Below are 15,872 nucleotides of genomic sequence, written 5' to 3'. Positions count from 1 at the left end.
ATTACACACCTTGGCTGGCAAATAATCACAATATATAGCCCCAGAGGCTATATATGTGATAATTACCCCTGCCAGAATATAGAAAACAGCGGGAGAAAAGTCAGCGAAAAAGGGGCAGAGCTATCTCCCTCAGCACACTGGCGCCATTTTCTCTTCACAGTGCAGCTGGAAGACAGCTCCCCAGGCTCTCCCCTGTAGTTTTCAGGCTCAAAGGGTTAAAAAGAGAGGGGGGGCACTAAATTTAGGCGCAATATTATATATACAAGCAGCTATTGGGGAAAATTCACTCAGTTATAGTGTTAATCCCCACATTATATAGCGCTCTGGTGTGTGCTGGCATACTCTCTCTCTGTCTCCCCAAAGGGCTTTGTGGGGTCCTGTCCTCACTCAGAGCATTCCCTGTGTGTGTGCGGTGTGTCGGTACGGCTGTGTCGACATGTGTGATGAGGCTTATATGGTGACAGAGCAGATGCCGATAAATGTGATGTCGCCCCCTGTGGGGCCGACACCAGAGTAGTTGGATAGGTGGAAGGTATTAACCGACAGTGTCAACTCCTTACATAAAAGGCTGGATGACGTAACAGCTGTGGGACAGCTGGCTTCTCAGCCCGCGCCTGCCCAGGCGTCTCAAGGGCCATCAGGGGCTCAAAAACGCCCGCTCCCTCAGATGGCAGACACAGATGTCGACACTGAGTCTGACTCCAGTGTCGACAAGGTTGAGACATATACACAATCCACTAGGAACATCCGTGACTTGATCCCGGCAATAAAAAATGTGTTACACATTTCTGACATTAACCCAAGTACTTTTAAAAAAAGGGTTTTATGTTGGGGAGAAAAAGCAGGCAGTGTTTTGTTCCCCCATCAGATGAGTGAATGAAGTGTGTGAAAAAGCGTGGGTTCCCCCGATAAGAAACTGGTAATTTCTAAAAAGTTACTGATGGCGTACCCTTTGCCGCCAGAGGATAGGTCACGTTGGGAGATATCTCCTAGGGTGGATAAGGCGCTCACACGTTTGTCAAATAAGGTGGCACTGCCGTCTTAGGATACGGCCACTTTGAAGGTGCCTGCTGATAAAAAGCAGGAGGCTATCCTGAAGTCTGTATTTACACACTCGGGTACTAGACTGAGACCTGCAGATCGTGCTGCTGCAGCGTGGTCGGTGACCCTGTCTGATAATATAATACCCTAGACAGGGATAGTATTTTGCTAACATAGAGCATATTAAAAGACGTTGTCTTATATATGAGGGATGCACAGAGGTATATTTGCCGGCTGGCATCCAGAATTAATGCAATGTCCATTCTGCCAGGAGGGTATTAGGGACCCGGCAGTGGACAGGTGATGCTGACTTTAAAGGCACATAGAGATTCTGCCTTATAAGGGTGAGGAATTGTTTGGGGATGGTCTTTGGGACCTCGTATCCACAGCAACAGCTGGGAAAGAATGTTTTTTTACCTCAGGTTTCCTCACAGCATAAGAAAACTGTATTATCAAGTACAGTCCTTTCGGCTTCAGAAAAGCAAGCGGGTCAAAGGTGCTTCCTTTCTGCCCAGAGACAAGGGAAGAGGGAAACAAAAATCTTCCCCTGCTTCCTCTGAGTCCACCGCATGTCACTGGGACTCCACAGGTGGATCCAGGTGCGGTGGGGGCGCGTCTCGGGAACTTCAGCGACCTCTGGGCTCGCTCACAGGTAGATTCCTGGGTTCTGCAAGTTGTATCACAGGGATACAAGCTAGAGTTCGAGGCGACTCCCCCTCGCCGTTACCTCAAATCAGCCTTGCCTGCTGCCCTCGGAGAGGTAGTACTGGCGGAAATTCACAAGCTGTACTTCCAGCAGGTGATAATCAAGATACCCCTCCTTTAACAAGGCCGGGGTTACTATTCCACAATGTTTGTGGTACCGAAACCTGAGGGTTCGGTGAGACCCATTTTAAAAATTGGAATCCTTGAACACATATATACAAAAAAATTCAAGTTCAAGATGGAATCGCTCAGGGCGATTATTGCAAGCCTGGACGAGGGAGATTACATGGTATATCGGGACATCAAGGATGCTTACCTGCATGTCCCATTTACCATCCTCACCAGGAGTACCTCAGATTTGTGGTACAGGATTGTCATTACCAATTCCAGACGTTGCCGTTGGGCCTGTCCACGGCACCTAGGGTATTTACCAAGGTAATGGCCGAAATGATACCCCTTCGAAAAAAGGGAGTTTTAAATTATCCCATACTTGGACGATCTCCTGATAAAGGCGAGGTCCAGGGAGCAGTTGTTGGTAGGGGTAGCACTATCTCTGAAGTGCTACAACAGCACAGTTGAATTCTAAATATTCCAAAGTCACAGCTGGTCCCTACGACACATCTACTGTTCCTGGGAATGGTTCTGGACACAGACCAGAAATAAGGGTTTCTCCTGGAGGAGAAGGCCAAGGAGCTGTCATCTCTAGTCAGAGGCCTCCTGAAACCAAAACAGGTGTCGGTGCATCACTGCACGCGAGTCCTGGGGAAATTGGTAGCTTTCTACGAAGCAATTCCATTCGATAGGTTCCATGCAAGAACTTTTCAGTGGAACCGGTTGGACAAGTGGTCCAGGTCGCATATCAGATGCATCGACTGATAACCCTGTCTCCATGGACTAGGGTGTCTCTGCTGTGGTGGCTGCAGAGTGCTCATCTTCAAGAGAGCCGCAGAGTCGGCATACAGGACTGGGTCCTGGTGACCACGAATGCCAGCCTTCAAGGCTGGGGGGCAGTCACACAGGGAAGTATCTTCCAGGGACTATGTTCAAACCAGGAGATTTCCCTACACAAAAATATTCTGGAACTGAGGGACATTTACAATGCCCTAAGTCAAGCAAAACCCCTGCTTCAAAACCAGCCGGTACTGATTTAGTCAGACAACATCACGGCGGGCGCCCATGTAAACCAACAGGGCGGCACAAGAAGCAGGATGGCGATGGCAGAAGCCACAAAAATTCTCCGATGGGCGGAGAGTCATGTGTTAGCACTGTCAGCAGTGTTCATTCCCGGAGTGGACAACTGGGAAGCAGATCTCAGCAGACACGACCTCCACCCGGGAGAGTGGGGACTTCATCCAGAAGTCTTCCAAAGGATTGTACACCATTGGGATAGGCCACAGGGGGACATGATGGCGTCCCGCCTCAACAAAAAGCTATAAAAGATATTGCGCCAGGTCAAGGGACCCTCAGGCGATAGCTGTGGACGCTCTGGTAACACCGTGGGTGTACCAGTCGGTGTATGTGTTCCCTCCTCTGCCTCTCATACCCAAGGTACTGAGAATAATAAGAAGGAGAGGAGTAAGAACTATACTCGTGGTTCCGGATTGGCCAAGAAGAGCTTGGTACCCAGAACTTCAAGAAATGATCTCCGAGGACCCATGGCCTCTGCCGCTCAGACAGGACCTGCTGCACCAGGAGCCCTGTCTGTTCCAAGACTTGCCGCGGCTGCGTTTGACGGCATGGCGGTTGAACACCGGATCCTAAAGGAAAAAGGCATTCCGGAGGAAGTCATTCCTACGCTGATTACGGCTAGGAAAGATGTGACCGCAAAACATTATCACCGCATATGGCGAAAAGATGTTGCTTGGTATGAGGCCAGGAAGGCCCCAACAGAGGAATTTCAACTGGGTCGAATTCTGCACTTCCTACAGTCAGGAGTGACTATGAGCCTAAAATTGGCTTCCATTAAGGTCCAGATTTCGGCTCTGTCGATTTTCTTCCAGAGAGAACTGGCTTCACTGCCTGAAGTTCAGACATTTGTAAAGGGAGTGCTGCATATTCAGCCCCAACTTGTGCCTCCAGTGGCACCTTGGGATCTCAACGTGGTGTTGAGATTCCTAAAATCATGGAGCTACTTAAAACCGTGGATCTGAAATATCTCACGTGGAAAGTGGTCATGTTGTTGGCCTTGGCTTCGGCCAGGCGTGTATCAGAAATGGCGGCTTTGTCAGGTATAAGCCCTTATCTGATTTTCCATATGGATAGGGCAGAATTGAGGACTCGTCCCCAGTTTCTCCCTAAGGTGGTATCGGCTTTTCAATCGAACCAACCTATTGTAGTGCCTGCGGCTACAAGGGACTTGGAGGATTCCAAGTTACTGGACGTAGTCAGGGCCTTGAAAATTTATATTTCCAGGAAGGCTAGAGTCAGAAAAACTGACTCGCTATTTATCCTGTATGCACCCAACAAACTGGGTGCTCCTGCTTCTAAGCAGACTATTGCTCGCTGGATTTGTAGTACAATTCAGCTGGCGCATTCTGCGGCTGGACTGCCGCATCTTAAATCAGTAAAAGCCCATTCCACGAGGAAAGTGGGCTCATCTTGGGCGGCTGCCCGAGGGGTCTCGGCTTTACAACTTTGCCGAGCTGCTACTTGGTCAGGGGCAAACATGTTTGCTAAATTCTACAAATGTGATACCCTGGCTGAGGAGGACCTGGAGTTCTCTCATTCGGTGCTGCAGAGTCATCCGCACTCTCCCGCCCGTTTGGGAGCTTTGGTATAATCCCCATGGTCCTTACGGAGTCCCCAGCATCCACTAGGACGTTAGAGAAAATAAGATTTTACTCACCGGTAAATCTATTTCTCGTAGTCCGTAGTGGATGCTGGGCGCCCATCCCAAGTGCGGATTGTCTGCAATACTTGTATATAGTTATTGCCTAACTAAAAGGGTTATTGTTGAGCCATCTGTTGAGAGGCTCTATTATGTTCATACTGTTAACTGGGCATAATATCACGAGTTATACGGTGTGATTGGTGTGGCTGGTATGAGTCTTGATTCAAAATCCTTCCCTATTGTGTCAGCTCTTCCGGGCACAGTATCCTAGCTGAGGTCTGGAGGAGGGTCATAGTGGGAGGAGCCAGTGCACACCAGGTAGTCCTAAATCTTTCTTAGATGTGCCCAGTCTCCTGCGGAGCCGCTATTCCCCATGGTCCTTACGGAGTTCCCAGCATCCACTACGGACTACGAGAAATAGATTTACCGGTGAGTAAAATCTTATTATATTCTTTGTATTTTTCATATATTTTATATATTCAAAACTCTGGCGTATACGTCAGTATGACAGGAAAGGTCCTGCCTCACCCCACTAGTTGGAACTGGGGGGTCTATTTAACAAGCAAAATAAGCCACCAGGGATTTGGAGGGACGTAATGTAGTAACCGGTGTCCCGGAGAAGTGTTTGCTGCAGATCGAGTGAAAAGTGAAGTCTTAATAATCCAATCAATATTGGGCGAAAGTATACAAGCCAATATGGCGATCATTGCTAAAAGGACCCCTAACTAACACACAGGGTCCAGCGGATCCATTTACATTTTTGAGACTGTATTCGGATTACAGAGATGCTTGGTTTTGTACCGCGCTGCTTCCTATGTCCGCTGCTACACAATATATTTTTTAACACTTTGCAGACTGTTGATCTCCATGCTTGTATTATAATGAGATGAGCCAAATATATCCGCTACATCTGGACAGGAAACGGTAACTGAAATAACATTCATCACGTGATGCGAGTCACCTACCGTTATGTAAAGTCACACTGTGTTGCGCAAGACAATTAGAGAAGCAATCCTCACCCTCACAGGTTTATTTTGCCTTCATATTGCAAGATTAGTACATTTAGCAAGCACCTGATTCATTCTGGTTAGCTTCAAGTCATTATCTCTTTTTCAAAATATCTCTGGGGGAAAACAAGTATGGCTGCCAGACAGTCAATTTGCTACAGAGACGCAGGCTCTCTGTATGCCATGAGATGTACGAGGGGTGGGGGGAGGACGATGTTAGTGCAGACAGTGGGGTGTTCCAAACCCCCTCATTTCACTATTATGTGCCATGTAAACTATATCTACACACAGAATAGTGTAAGATTTATAAAACAGGTTGAACTCGATGGAAAATTTATATTTTTTTAAACCACATTAACTATGTTACTATGTGACTGTGGTTTCCATGGTAGTCATGTGATAATCTATTGCATTATAAGTCATGCTACGTCTTCACTATTAATTAGTAAGTTGTGTATTTTGTGTATACCGATCCATGCTCGTTCTGGTTCTCATTCTGAGTTGTGAGGAAAGCCTAAAAAAAAAAAAAAAGGAACTTTGCACCTTTGTAACACCATGCTGCACTGTAAGGAGGCAGATGTAACATGTGCAGAGAGTTAGGTGTGGGAGGGGTGTGTCCTAGCTCGGAGCTACCTTGCAGTGTGAGAATAAAGCTGCCCAGCATGTTTGGGCTACATGCAGAAGCAGCCAGTGACGGAGCACCTGGGTAACACCATGCTGCACTGCAGGGGGGCAGATGTAACATGTGCAGAGAGTTAGGTGAGAGGGGAGTGTCCTAGCTCAGAGCTACATTGCAGTGTGAGACTAAAGCTGCCCAGAATGTGTGGGCTACATGCAGAAACAGCCAGTAACTGAGCACCTGGGTAACACCATGCTGCACTGCAGAGGGCAGATGTAACACGTGCAGAGAGTTAGGTGTGGGAGGGGCCGTGTCCTAGCTCAGTGCTACATTGCAGTGTGAGAATAAAGCTGCCCAGCATGTGTGGGCTACGTGCAGAAGCAGCCAGTAACTGAGCACCTGGGTAACGGCATACCGCACTGCAGGCAGGCAGAAGTAACATGTGCAGAGAGTTAGGTGTGAGAGGGGCATGTCCTAGCTCAGATCTACATTGCAGTGTGAGAATAAAGCTGCCCAGCATGTGTGGGCTACATGCAGAAACAGCCAGTAACTGAGCACCTGGGTAACACCATTCTGCACTGCAGAGGGCAGATGTAACACGTGCAGAGAGTTAGGTGTGGGAGGGGCCGTGTCCTAGCTCAGTGCTACATTGCAGTGTGAGAATAAAGCTGCCCAGCATGTGTGGGCTACATGCCGAAGCAGCCAGTAACTGAGCACCTGGGTAACACCATGCTGCACTGCAGGGGGGCAGATGTAACATGTGCAGAGAGTTAGTTGTGGGACAGACATGTCCTAGCTCAGAGCTACACTGAAGAAATAATAACGTTATCCATGTGGACTACATGCAAAAGCAGCTGGTATTTCCCCTGCATGAACACATAATACCTGTATTTGCCCCCTTTGCAGTATAACATGGTTTGTCCAGGCGCACAGTTACTCCTTGTGTCTCCCTTTATGTACATTTTGTTGTATATTGATAAGTAATGCTGAGTGCACATCTGTACAATGGTACATAATTATGATTTTCATTGTTCATGTCTCTAGAGTGTGTACGCATCTTCCATCACGCTTTATGAGATAAACTGGTTGAATTGAAGGATCAAATCTTGGGGGTAATTCCAAGTTGATCGCAGCAGGATTTTTGTTAGCAGTTCGGCAAAACCATGTGCACTGCAGGAGGGACAGATATAACATTTGCAGAGAGAGTTAGATTTGGCTGGGTTATTTTGTTTCTGTGCAGGGTAAATACTGGCTGCTTTATTTTTACACTGCAAATTAGATTGCCGATTGAACTCACCACAACCAAATCTAACTCTCTCTGCACATGTTATATCTGCCTCCCCTGCAGTGCACATGGTTTTGCCCAACTGCTAACAAAAATCCTGCTGCGATCAACTCCGAATTACCCCCCTTATGTACTGTTTAATATTCATCCGATTCCAGCAATCTAAAGATTCAAAACCTATGTAACCCATCTATACATTTTACAAATGAGAACGAAGGCAGGATTTAGGCTATGTATTATCACAATCGCTCGTCAAGGGGTTGTGGGCTTCGAAACTACAGTAGGTGCCTCGTGCCTCAGTAAGAACACCGGTTGCTAGTGAATTGCGGCAATCTCGTAACTATTGGTTCAGCGGAACTGCGTGTGAGCGATGGGTACACGGTAACAAATCAGACTAGGAAACGGTCAAATCACGTGTCATATATTTTTTTTTCTGTACAACAAATCATCCGTTAAAAAAAAACAAAAACCCAAAATAAAATTCTAAAAATCAAAAATGTAGAAAACATTTTAAAAATAAAAATCCCTCCTCTGCCAGACAGATGGATCCGCCCAGTAGGTAAGAATGGCTCGCATGGTTTCTATTGACTGGAACGAAAACCACCAGTCCATGGCGGAGAAGGCAACGCAAAACAGGGGACTGCCGAGCGCTAACAGGAAGTAATGGCGTGCGTACAGAACAGGCAATTAGCGAAGGCGTGGAATCACGCGCCACCTCTCCGTCCGCCGTATTTGGAAGCCGGCATGAGGCGACAGTAGACCGTAGATAAAAGGAGTCTAGTGCAATTTACAAGTGATAAAAAAAAAAAGATTAGAGAAAAGTTGTGTCAAAAAACGCGAGGGCACATGGACCCAATCGCAGTGCGCCATTCCGGTCACAGTGCGCCGCCCTCAGTATCTTTCTCCAGTGCAAATACTTCCCAATATACAAGTTCTACAGGAATAGACGTCAATCTCAAAATGTATTCAATAGTCTTGGTGGAGGCCGCGCAGCCTCTCCCCTCACAGTACCAGGAACCGGCCAGGTCATGCAGGTATACTTCACTGGCTGTACATGTCCATTGTTGGTGGGAGAGGGACTGGCGGTCCGGCGGGGCCAGGCAGTAATAAAGTAAGTGATGCCTCCACGTGCCTCAGATACCGCACAATGTGTCACTATCAGGTCTCAGCATTCATCCTCCTGATACAATTGCTCGTCCAGCTCCTGTGATTCCAGATGTTCCAGCCGATCCGTCCTGCCGCTCATTATCTCGTCCGGGGTCTTCATGAACCTGTCGGGGAAAAAGAAAAGGTTTAATATCACTGGAGGTTTCCGGACAGAGCTGGTGCGCTGGATACAAAGCTAGCCAATGTATGCGCGCTGTCGCTGAAAACCGGCGGTCGGGATTCTGGCGTCGGTCTCCTGTGCGCCGGGATCCCACCGCCGGTATTACAACTACCTCCCCTATGATATGTATATACTACATAAGTCCTGTAGTAATATCCACATACATTTATCCCTCATATTTACAATGAGACCACTTCAAAGGGAGAATAAAACGAGTTTTATGGTAAGAACTTACCTTTGTTAAACTCTTTCTGCGAGGTACACTGGGCCTCCACAAGGAATAGACATAGGGGTGTAGAGAAGGATCTTGATCCGAGGCACCAACAGGCTCAAAGCTTTGACTGTTCCCAAGATGCATAGCGCCGCCTCCTCTATAACCCCGCCTCCCTGCACAGGAGCTCAGTTTTTAGTTAACCAGCCCAATGCAGTAGCAGGAAAAGAGACGACAACGGTTAGTAGCCACATACACCACACTCTCACGACAAGAGAAGTGTCAGCGGCTTATGCCATACCAACCCAAAGAAGCCAAGTGCGTCAGGGTGGGCGCCTTGTGGAGCCCAGTGTACCTCGCAGAAAGAGTTTTAACAAAGGTAAGTTCTTACCATAAAACTCGTTTTCTGCTGCGGGGTACACTGGGTTCCACAAGGAATAGACATAGGGGATGTCCTAAAGCAGTTCCTTATGGGAGGGGACGCACTGTAGCGGGCACAAGAACCCGGCGTCCAAAGGAAGCATCCTGGGAAGCGGCAGTATCGAAGGCATAGAACCTAATGAACGTGTTCACAGAGGACCACGTAGCTGCCTTGCACAATAGTTCAAGGGTCGCACCACATCGGGCCGCCCAAGAAGGTCCAACAGACCGAGTAGAATGGGCCGTAATGTGAGCAGGAGCTGACAGACCAGCCTTCACATAAGCATGTGCAATCACCATTCTAATCCATCTGGCCAGGGTCTGCTTGTGAGCAGGCCAGCCACGTTTGTGAAATCCAAACAGCACAAAGAGAGAATCAGATTTCCTAATAGAAGCAGTTCTCTTCACATAGATATGGAGAGCCCATACCACATCCAAAGACCGCTCTTTGGGAGACAGATCAGGAGAAACAAGTGCCGTAACCACAATCTCCTGGTTAAGGTGGAACGAAGAAACCACCTTAGGTAAATATCCGGGAAGAGTCCTAAGAACCGCCCGGTCACGGTGAAATATCAGATATGGGGAACTACAGGACAAGGCACCCAAATCCGACACTCTTCTAGCTGAAGCAATAGCCAGCAGAAACACCACCTTAAGGGAAAGCCACTTAAGGTCAGCTGAACCAAGAGGTTCAAACGGAGACTCTTGTAACGCCTCCAAAACCACCGACAAGTCCCAAGGAGCCACAGGCGGGACATAGGGAGGTTGGATATGCAACACACCCTGAGTAAAGGTATGCACATCAGGTAAGGTCGCAATCTTTCTCTAAAACCACACCGACAAGGCAGATATTTGAACCTTGGGGGAGGCCAGACGCAGGCCTAAGTCCAGGCCCTGCTGAAGAAAAGCCAACAACTTGGCTGTACTAAACTTGGAAGCGTCATAATCGTTAGATGCGCACCAAACAAAGTAAGAATGCCAGACCCGATAGTAAATCCGAGCCGAAGCCGGTTTCCGGGTCCGCAACATAGTTTGAATGACCGCCTCAGAAAACCCTTTAGCCCTTAAGACGGAAGCTTCAAGAGCCACGCCATCAAAGACAGCCAGGCTAGGTCCTGGTAGACACAGGGGCCCTGAACGAGGAGGTCTGGGCGTTGTGGAAGTAGAATTGGACGCTCTGACGATAGGCCCTGCAGGTCTGAGAACCAGTGCCGTCTGGGCCACGCTGGAGCTATGAGAAGCAGAATTCCTTTTTCTTGATTGAACTTCCGAATTACCCTGGGTAGGAGTGACACCGGAGGGAACACGTACGGCAGCCGAAACCTCCACGGCACCGCCAGCGCATCCACGAATGCTGCTTGAGGATCCCTTGTCCTTGCTCCGAAGACCAGAACCTTGTGATTGTGTCCAGACGCCATCAGATCTACGTCTGGAAGACCCCACTTTTCCACTAGGAGTTGAAACACTTCTGGATGGAGGCCCCACTCGCCGGCATGCACGTCCTGACGACTGAGAAAGTCCGCTTCCCAATTCAGGACTCCCGGAATGAAAATTGCCGATATGGCTGGTAGATGGCGTTCCGCCCAATGTAGAATCCGTGAGACTTCCTTCATTGCCAGACGGCTTCGAGTGCCGCCTTAATGATTTATGTAAGCCACTGTGGTGGCGTTGTCCGACTGCACTTGAACAGGACGGTTGTGAATTAAATGCTGGGCCAGGTTCAATGCATTGAAGACCGCCCGCAATTCCAGAATGTTGATTGAGAGGAGAGATTCCTCCTTGGTCCACCGACCCTGAAGGGAGTGTTGCTCCATCACCGCGCCCCAACCTCTTAGACTGGCATCTGTCGTCAACAGGACCCAGTTGGATATCCAGAAGGGACGGCCCCTGCACAATTGTTGGTCCTGGAGCCACCAGTGCAGCGGCAGACGGACCTCCGGAGTCAATGAGATCATGTGAGACCTGATCCAGTGAGGCAGGCCGTCCCACTTGGCTAGAATCAGCCTCTGGAGGGGGCGAGAATGGAATTGAGCATACTCCACCATGTCGAATGCTGATACCAATAGGCCCAGCACTTGCATCGCCGAATGTATCGACACTTGCGGACGAGAAAGGAAGCAACGAATCCTGTCCTGAAGCTTCAGGACTTTCTCCTGACACAAGAACAACCTCTGGTTGTGAGTGTCCAATAGCGCTCCCAGATGCACCATGCTCTGAGCAGGGATCAGGGAGGATTTCTTCCAGTTGATGAGCCACCCGTGGGCTTGTAGAAACCGGACCGTCATATCTAGATGACGTAGGAGAAGTTCTGGGGAATTTGCCAGGATTAACAAGTCGTCCAGATACGGCAGTATCCTGACCCCTTGACGGCGGAGTACCACCGTCATCACCGCCATTACTTTGGTGAAGACTCGCAGAGCCGTTGTTAAACCAAAAGGTAACGCCCGAAACTGGTAATGGAGGTTGCCAATAGCAAACCTCAGGTATTGCTGATGTGATGCTGCTATGCAGGTAAGCATCCTGTATGTCCAGGGAGACCATGTAGTCCCCAGGTTCCAAAGCCAGAACTATAGAGCGAAGGGTTGCCATACGGAACTTGGAAGCCTTCACAAACCTGTTCAATGCCTTGAAGTTGAGAATGGGCCGGGAGGACCCATTCGGTTTCGGGACTAGAAACAGCTGAGAATAGTACCCCCGGCCCCCCTGCGCAAGAGGCACCTGTACTACGACTCCTGTATCCAGGAGGGTCTGTACCACCGAATGCAGAGTGTTTGCCTTTGTCTGGTCCAACGGGACGTCTGCCTGGCAAAATCGATGAGGGGGTCGGTTGTTGAAGGCTATGGTGTAACCTTGAGTGACGACTTCCCGTACCCAGGCATCTGAAGTGGTCTTCAACCATTCCTGGGTATACCCTAGAAGCCAGCCCCCCACCCTGGGATCCCCCAGGGGGAGGCCCGCCCCGTCATGCGGCAGGCTTATCGGTCTTGGAAGCTGGCTGACGGGCCGCCCAGGCTCTTTTTGGCTTTGGCTTACCAGGTTTGGAAGTGTGGGCCTGCTTGTTGTACGCCTGACCTTTTGCTTTACCTGAAGGACGAAAGGGGCGAAAGGAAGTACCTTTAGCCTTCGACACAGAAGGAGCGGTACTTGGCAGACAGGCAGTTTTGGCAGTAGCCAAGTCAGCCACTATCTTATTCAAGTCCTCCCCAAACAGAATATCTCCCTTGAAAGGGAGTACCTCCAGGGTTTTTCTAAAGTCCATATCCACAGACCAGGATCTCAGCCACAATATCCGGCGAGCCAGGACTGACGTGGTAGAGGCCTTGGCTGCTAGGATACCGGCATCAGAAGCCGCCTCTTTAATATAGCGAGAAGCTGTGACAATATATGGCAAGCATTGTCTAGCATGATCAGAAGAGATTTCAGCTTCTAACTCCAAGCCCCATGCTTCAATAGCCTCTGCAGCCCATGTTGCTGCAATAGTGGGCCTTTGTGCAGCCCCCGTGAGGGTGTAAATCGCTTTCAGACAACCCTCCACACGTTTATCTGTAGGCTCTTTTAGAGACGTGACGGTAGTGACAGGTAGAGCTGAGGAAACCACCATCCTAGCCACATGTGAGTCTACTGGAGGCGTTTCCCAAGACAGCTCTGGTGCGAGGGGATAGCGAGCCAGCATCTTCTTTTGAGGCACAAACTTCGTACCCGGTTTTTCCCAGGGTTCCTGACGTATATCCACTAGGTGATCAGAGTGAGGTAAAACTTGTTTAACCACCTTCTGACGCTTGAACCTATCTGGCTTCTTAGGAGGGACGGATGGCTCGGAATCATCCGTAATCTGTAGAATTAACTTAATAGCCTTCAAAAGATCAGGAACATCCACATGTGAACTACCCTCCCCATCAGCCATATCTGAGTCAGAACCTGTGGAGTCAGTGTAAGTGCCGTCATCATCAGACGAGGTGTCAGTGACAGCAGTGGATTGTGAGGAGACAAGCGCTCGCTTAGAGGACCTCTTGGTCTTAGGCGAGCGATGGTCAGACTTTTTAGTAGTCAGGGACTGGTTCAACTTCAATTGAGCAGATAAATCGTCCACCCACGGCGGGTTAACTGCAGGGACCACATACGGTTGTACCGGCATTGGGGGTCCCATAGGGGGTGTTAGTTTATGAACTAGCGTATGTAGAAGCGGGGAAAAAGCGGCCCACGGTGGGTCATTATGTACCTCCGTTGCCACAGTCCCACTGGGGGGTCAAGGAGCCCCCAGAACCAGAGCCCACAGCTGCTATATTTCCTCATAGGGATCTGTGGCTTCAGCAACACCGGCAGTGTGTTCAGCCCCAGAACCGTTACCCTCAGAAGCAGACATGATATAACTTGCAGTATCAGGTAACACAGTACAATTATCAGCAGCACAATACCTCTTACCCAAACCCCTGCGCAGTGTAGTCAGCACCAGCAGAGATAAAGGAGAGATATGGTGACTAAAATCACAGAGAAAAATACGTATTAAAGTATATCTTTGTGAAAATCCTATATCAATATAAAACCTGACGCACCAAGCCCCCTCAGGTTATAGAATATAGGGATAGCAAGTTGAGTGAAAGACACGAAATGGACACCACTCAGCTATCTAATGCACACACAGATAGTCACAGTCTGTACAATGCAGAGGTTATTACTAACAATAATACTGCACTGGACTAGCTTATATATATATATAGCTATGTAGTCAATAGATATAACACTACACAGTAAGAACTGGATGTATATCACAGGGTACTTGTACTAGAAAACCCTGACTAAATGCACTTGTTCTTAACTATCACTGTCTAAAAAGGCAGGTAGAATACTTAAGTGTCATGTAAAGTCACAGCACTGACAACCAGGCGGCTTTACATAGGAGGATTTGCCCAAGCAGTCCCAGGAACAGTGAAGCTGAGAGATAATGGCGCCCAGACACTGACAGGGAGTGAGGGAGAGACATATATGCAGCTCCAGGGCGGGAACATTTGCGGGAAATGGAGCCCTGGGGGAGGGGCTTCAGGTCTGAGCCTTGTTCCCCTGCTGGCAAAACCACAGGGTACTGTGGGCTACTGAAAATGGTTTAGAGAGAAAACCTGACCTGCACCCATGCCCTGGTAATCTAGTGGGATCGCCTGTACTGCCACAGTGTCCACCACCAGCGCGCGCGGCCCGCCTCTCACTGACCACGCCGGATCGCGATAAAGACCGGGTCCCGCGAGCGGGACCCACTTACCACCTCCCGAAGCGCGGCCACGCGATCCCGGAGAGCCCCAGCCGTGTGTGTCTAACGTGAAGTAAACCGGAGCCTCCGCTGTAGGTACCCGGCAACCAGGGCTCGGGAGTGTACAGCGCCGCTGGGGAGAGCTGGAGCTGCAGCAGTGAATGTCACAAGACATTTACCACCGCTGCTGCCCTTGAAGTCTTCACTTTTTACCTCATAAAAAGCTTTTCTCAGTGCTGCCTGGAGCAGCCCCTCTGTTATGTGCCTGCTTACTGCAGCACCAACTTACAAAACTAAAACTGAGCTCCAGTGCTGGGAGGCGGGGTGATATAGGAGGCGGCGCTGTGCATTCTGGGAACAGTCAAAGCTTTAAGCCTGTTGGTGCCTCGGATCAAGATTTTACTCTACACCCCATTGTCCAATCCTTGTGGAGCCCAGTGTACCCCGCAGCAGAAAAATATGTCTCTCAGTGTTTCCTCTGAGATGAGCCAGGTGCTGTTACCTGAAGAGCAGCCGCTGGCCGGGTTCCTTGCGGATTATGTTCAGTTTGTAGTAATGGCGGAGCGCCCGCGACATCTTCTCATACGTCATGTTTGTCCTGTTCTGTGTACAGAGGAGAGAGAGGAATAAGAAACAGCCTACAGGGAGAGCGAGGAGACAGACGCGGCGGACAAGGCGAGTCAGACGTGGGACAAGGAAAGGCAGACACGGCGGACAAGGCGACGCAGACGCGACGGACAAGGAGAGGCGGACGTGGTGGACAAGGAGAGGCGGACAAGGAGAGGCAGATGTGGCGAACAAGGCGAGGCAGACGCGGCGGACAACGAGAGGCAGACGCGGCAGACAACAAGAGGCAGACGCGGCGGACAACGAGAGGCAGACGCGGCGGACAACGAGAGGCAGACGCGGCGGACAACGAGAGGCAGACGCGGCGGACAACGAGAGGCAGACGCGGCGGACAACGAGAGGCAGACGCGGTGGACAAGGAAAGGCAGCGCGGCGGACAAGGAAAGGCAGACGTGACGGACAACTAGAGGCATCGCGGCGGACAAGGAGCCTAATTCAGATCTGATCGCAGCAGCAAATTTGTTAGCTAATGGTCAAAACCATGTGCAGTGCAGGTGGGGCAGATGTAACATGTGCAGAGAGAGTTAGATTTGGGTGGGGTGTGTTTAAACTGAAATC

The 15,872-nt window shown here is 49.6% G+C and overlaps 1 protein-coding gene across 2 annotated transcripts in view; it reads right to left on the bottom strand.

Annotated features, from left to right (window-relative positions):
• Positions 1 to 7,892: 7,892 nt before the first annotated feature.
• Positions 7,893 to 15,872, bottom strand: part of ETV6 (ETS variant transcription factor 6) — a 63,381-nt gene continuing 55,401 nt past the window's right edge. For both annotated transcript variants that reach the window (XM_063929258.1, XM_063929259.1), the window contains 2 exons: positions 15,190 to 15,290; positions 7,893 to 8,758 (listed from right to left, as the gene is read on the bottom strand). In XM_063929258.1, coding sequence (XP_063785328.1) covers positions 8,653 to 8,758; positions 15,190 to 15,290 — 207 coding nt within the window. In that variant the 3' untranslated portion in view covers positions 7,893 to 8,652. The remainder of the gene's footprint in view (positions 8,759 to 15,189; positions 15,291 to 15,872) is intronic.

The sequence above is a fragment of the Pseudophryne corroboree genome, chromosome 6 (genome assembly GCF_028390025.1).
Source record: "Pseudophryne corroboree isolate aPseCor3 chromosome 6, aPseCor3.hap2, whole genome shotgun sequence".
Classification (NCBI taxonomy): Eukaryota; Metazoa; Chordata; class Amphibia; order Anura; family Myobatrachidae; genus Pseudophryne; species Pseudophryne corroboree.
Note: the sequence above shows the minus strand (reverse complement) of the source record. Positions and strands in the feature narration are given on the sequence as shown.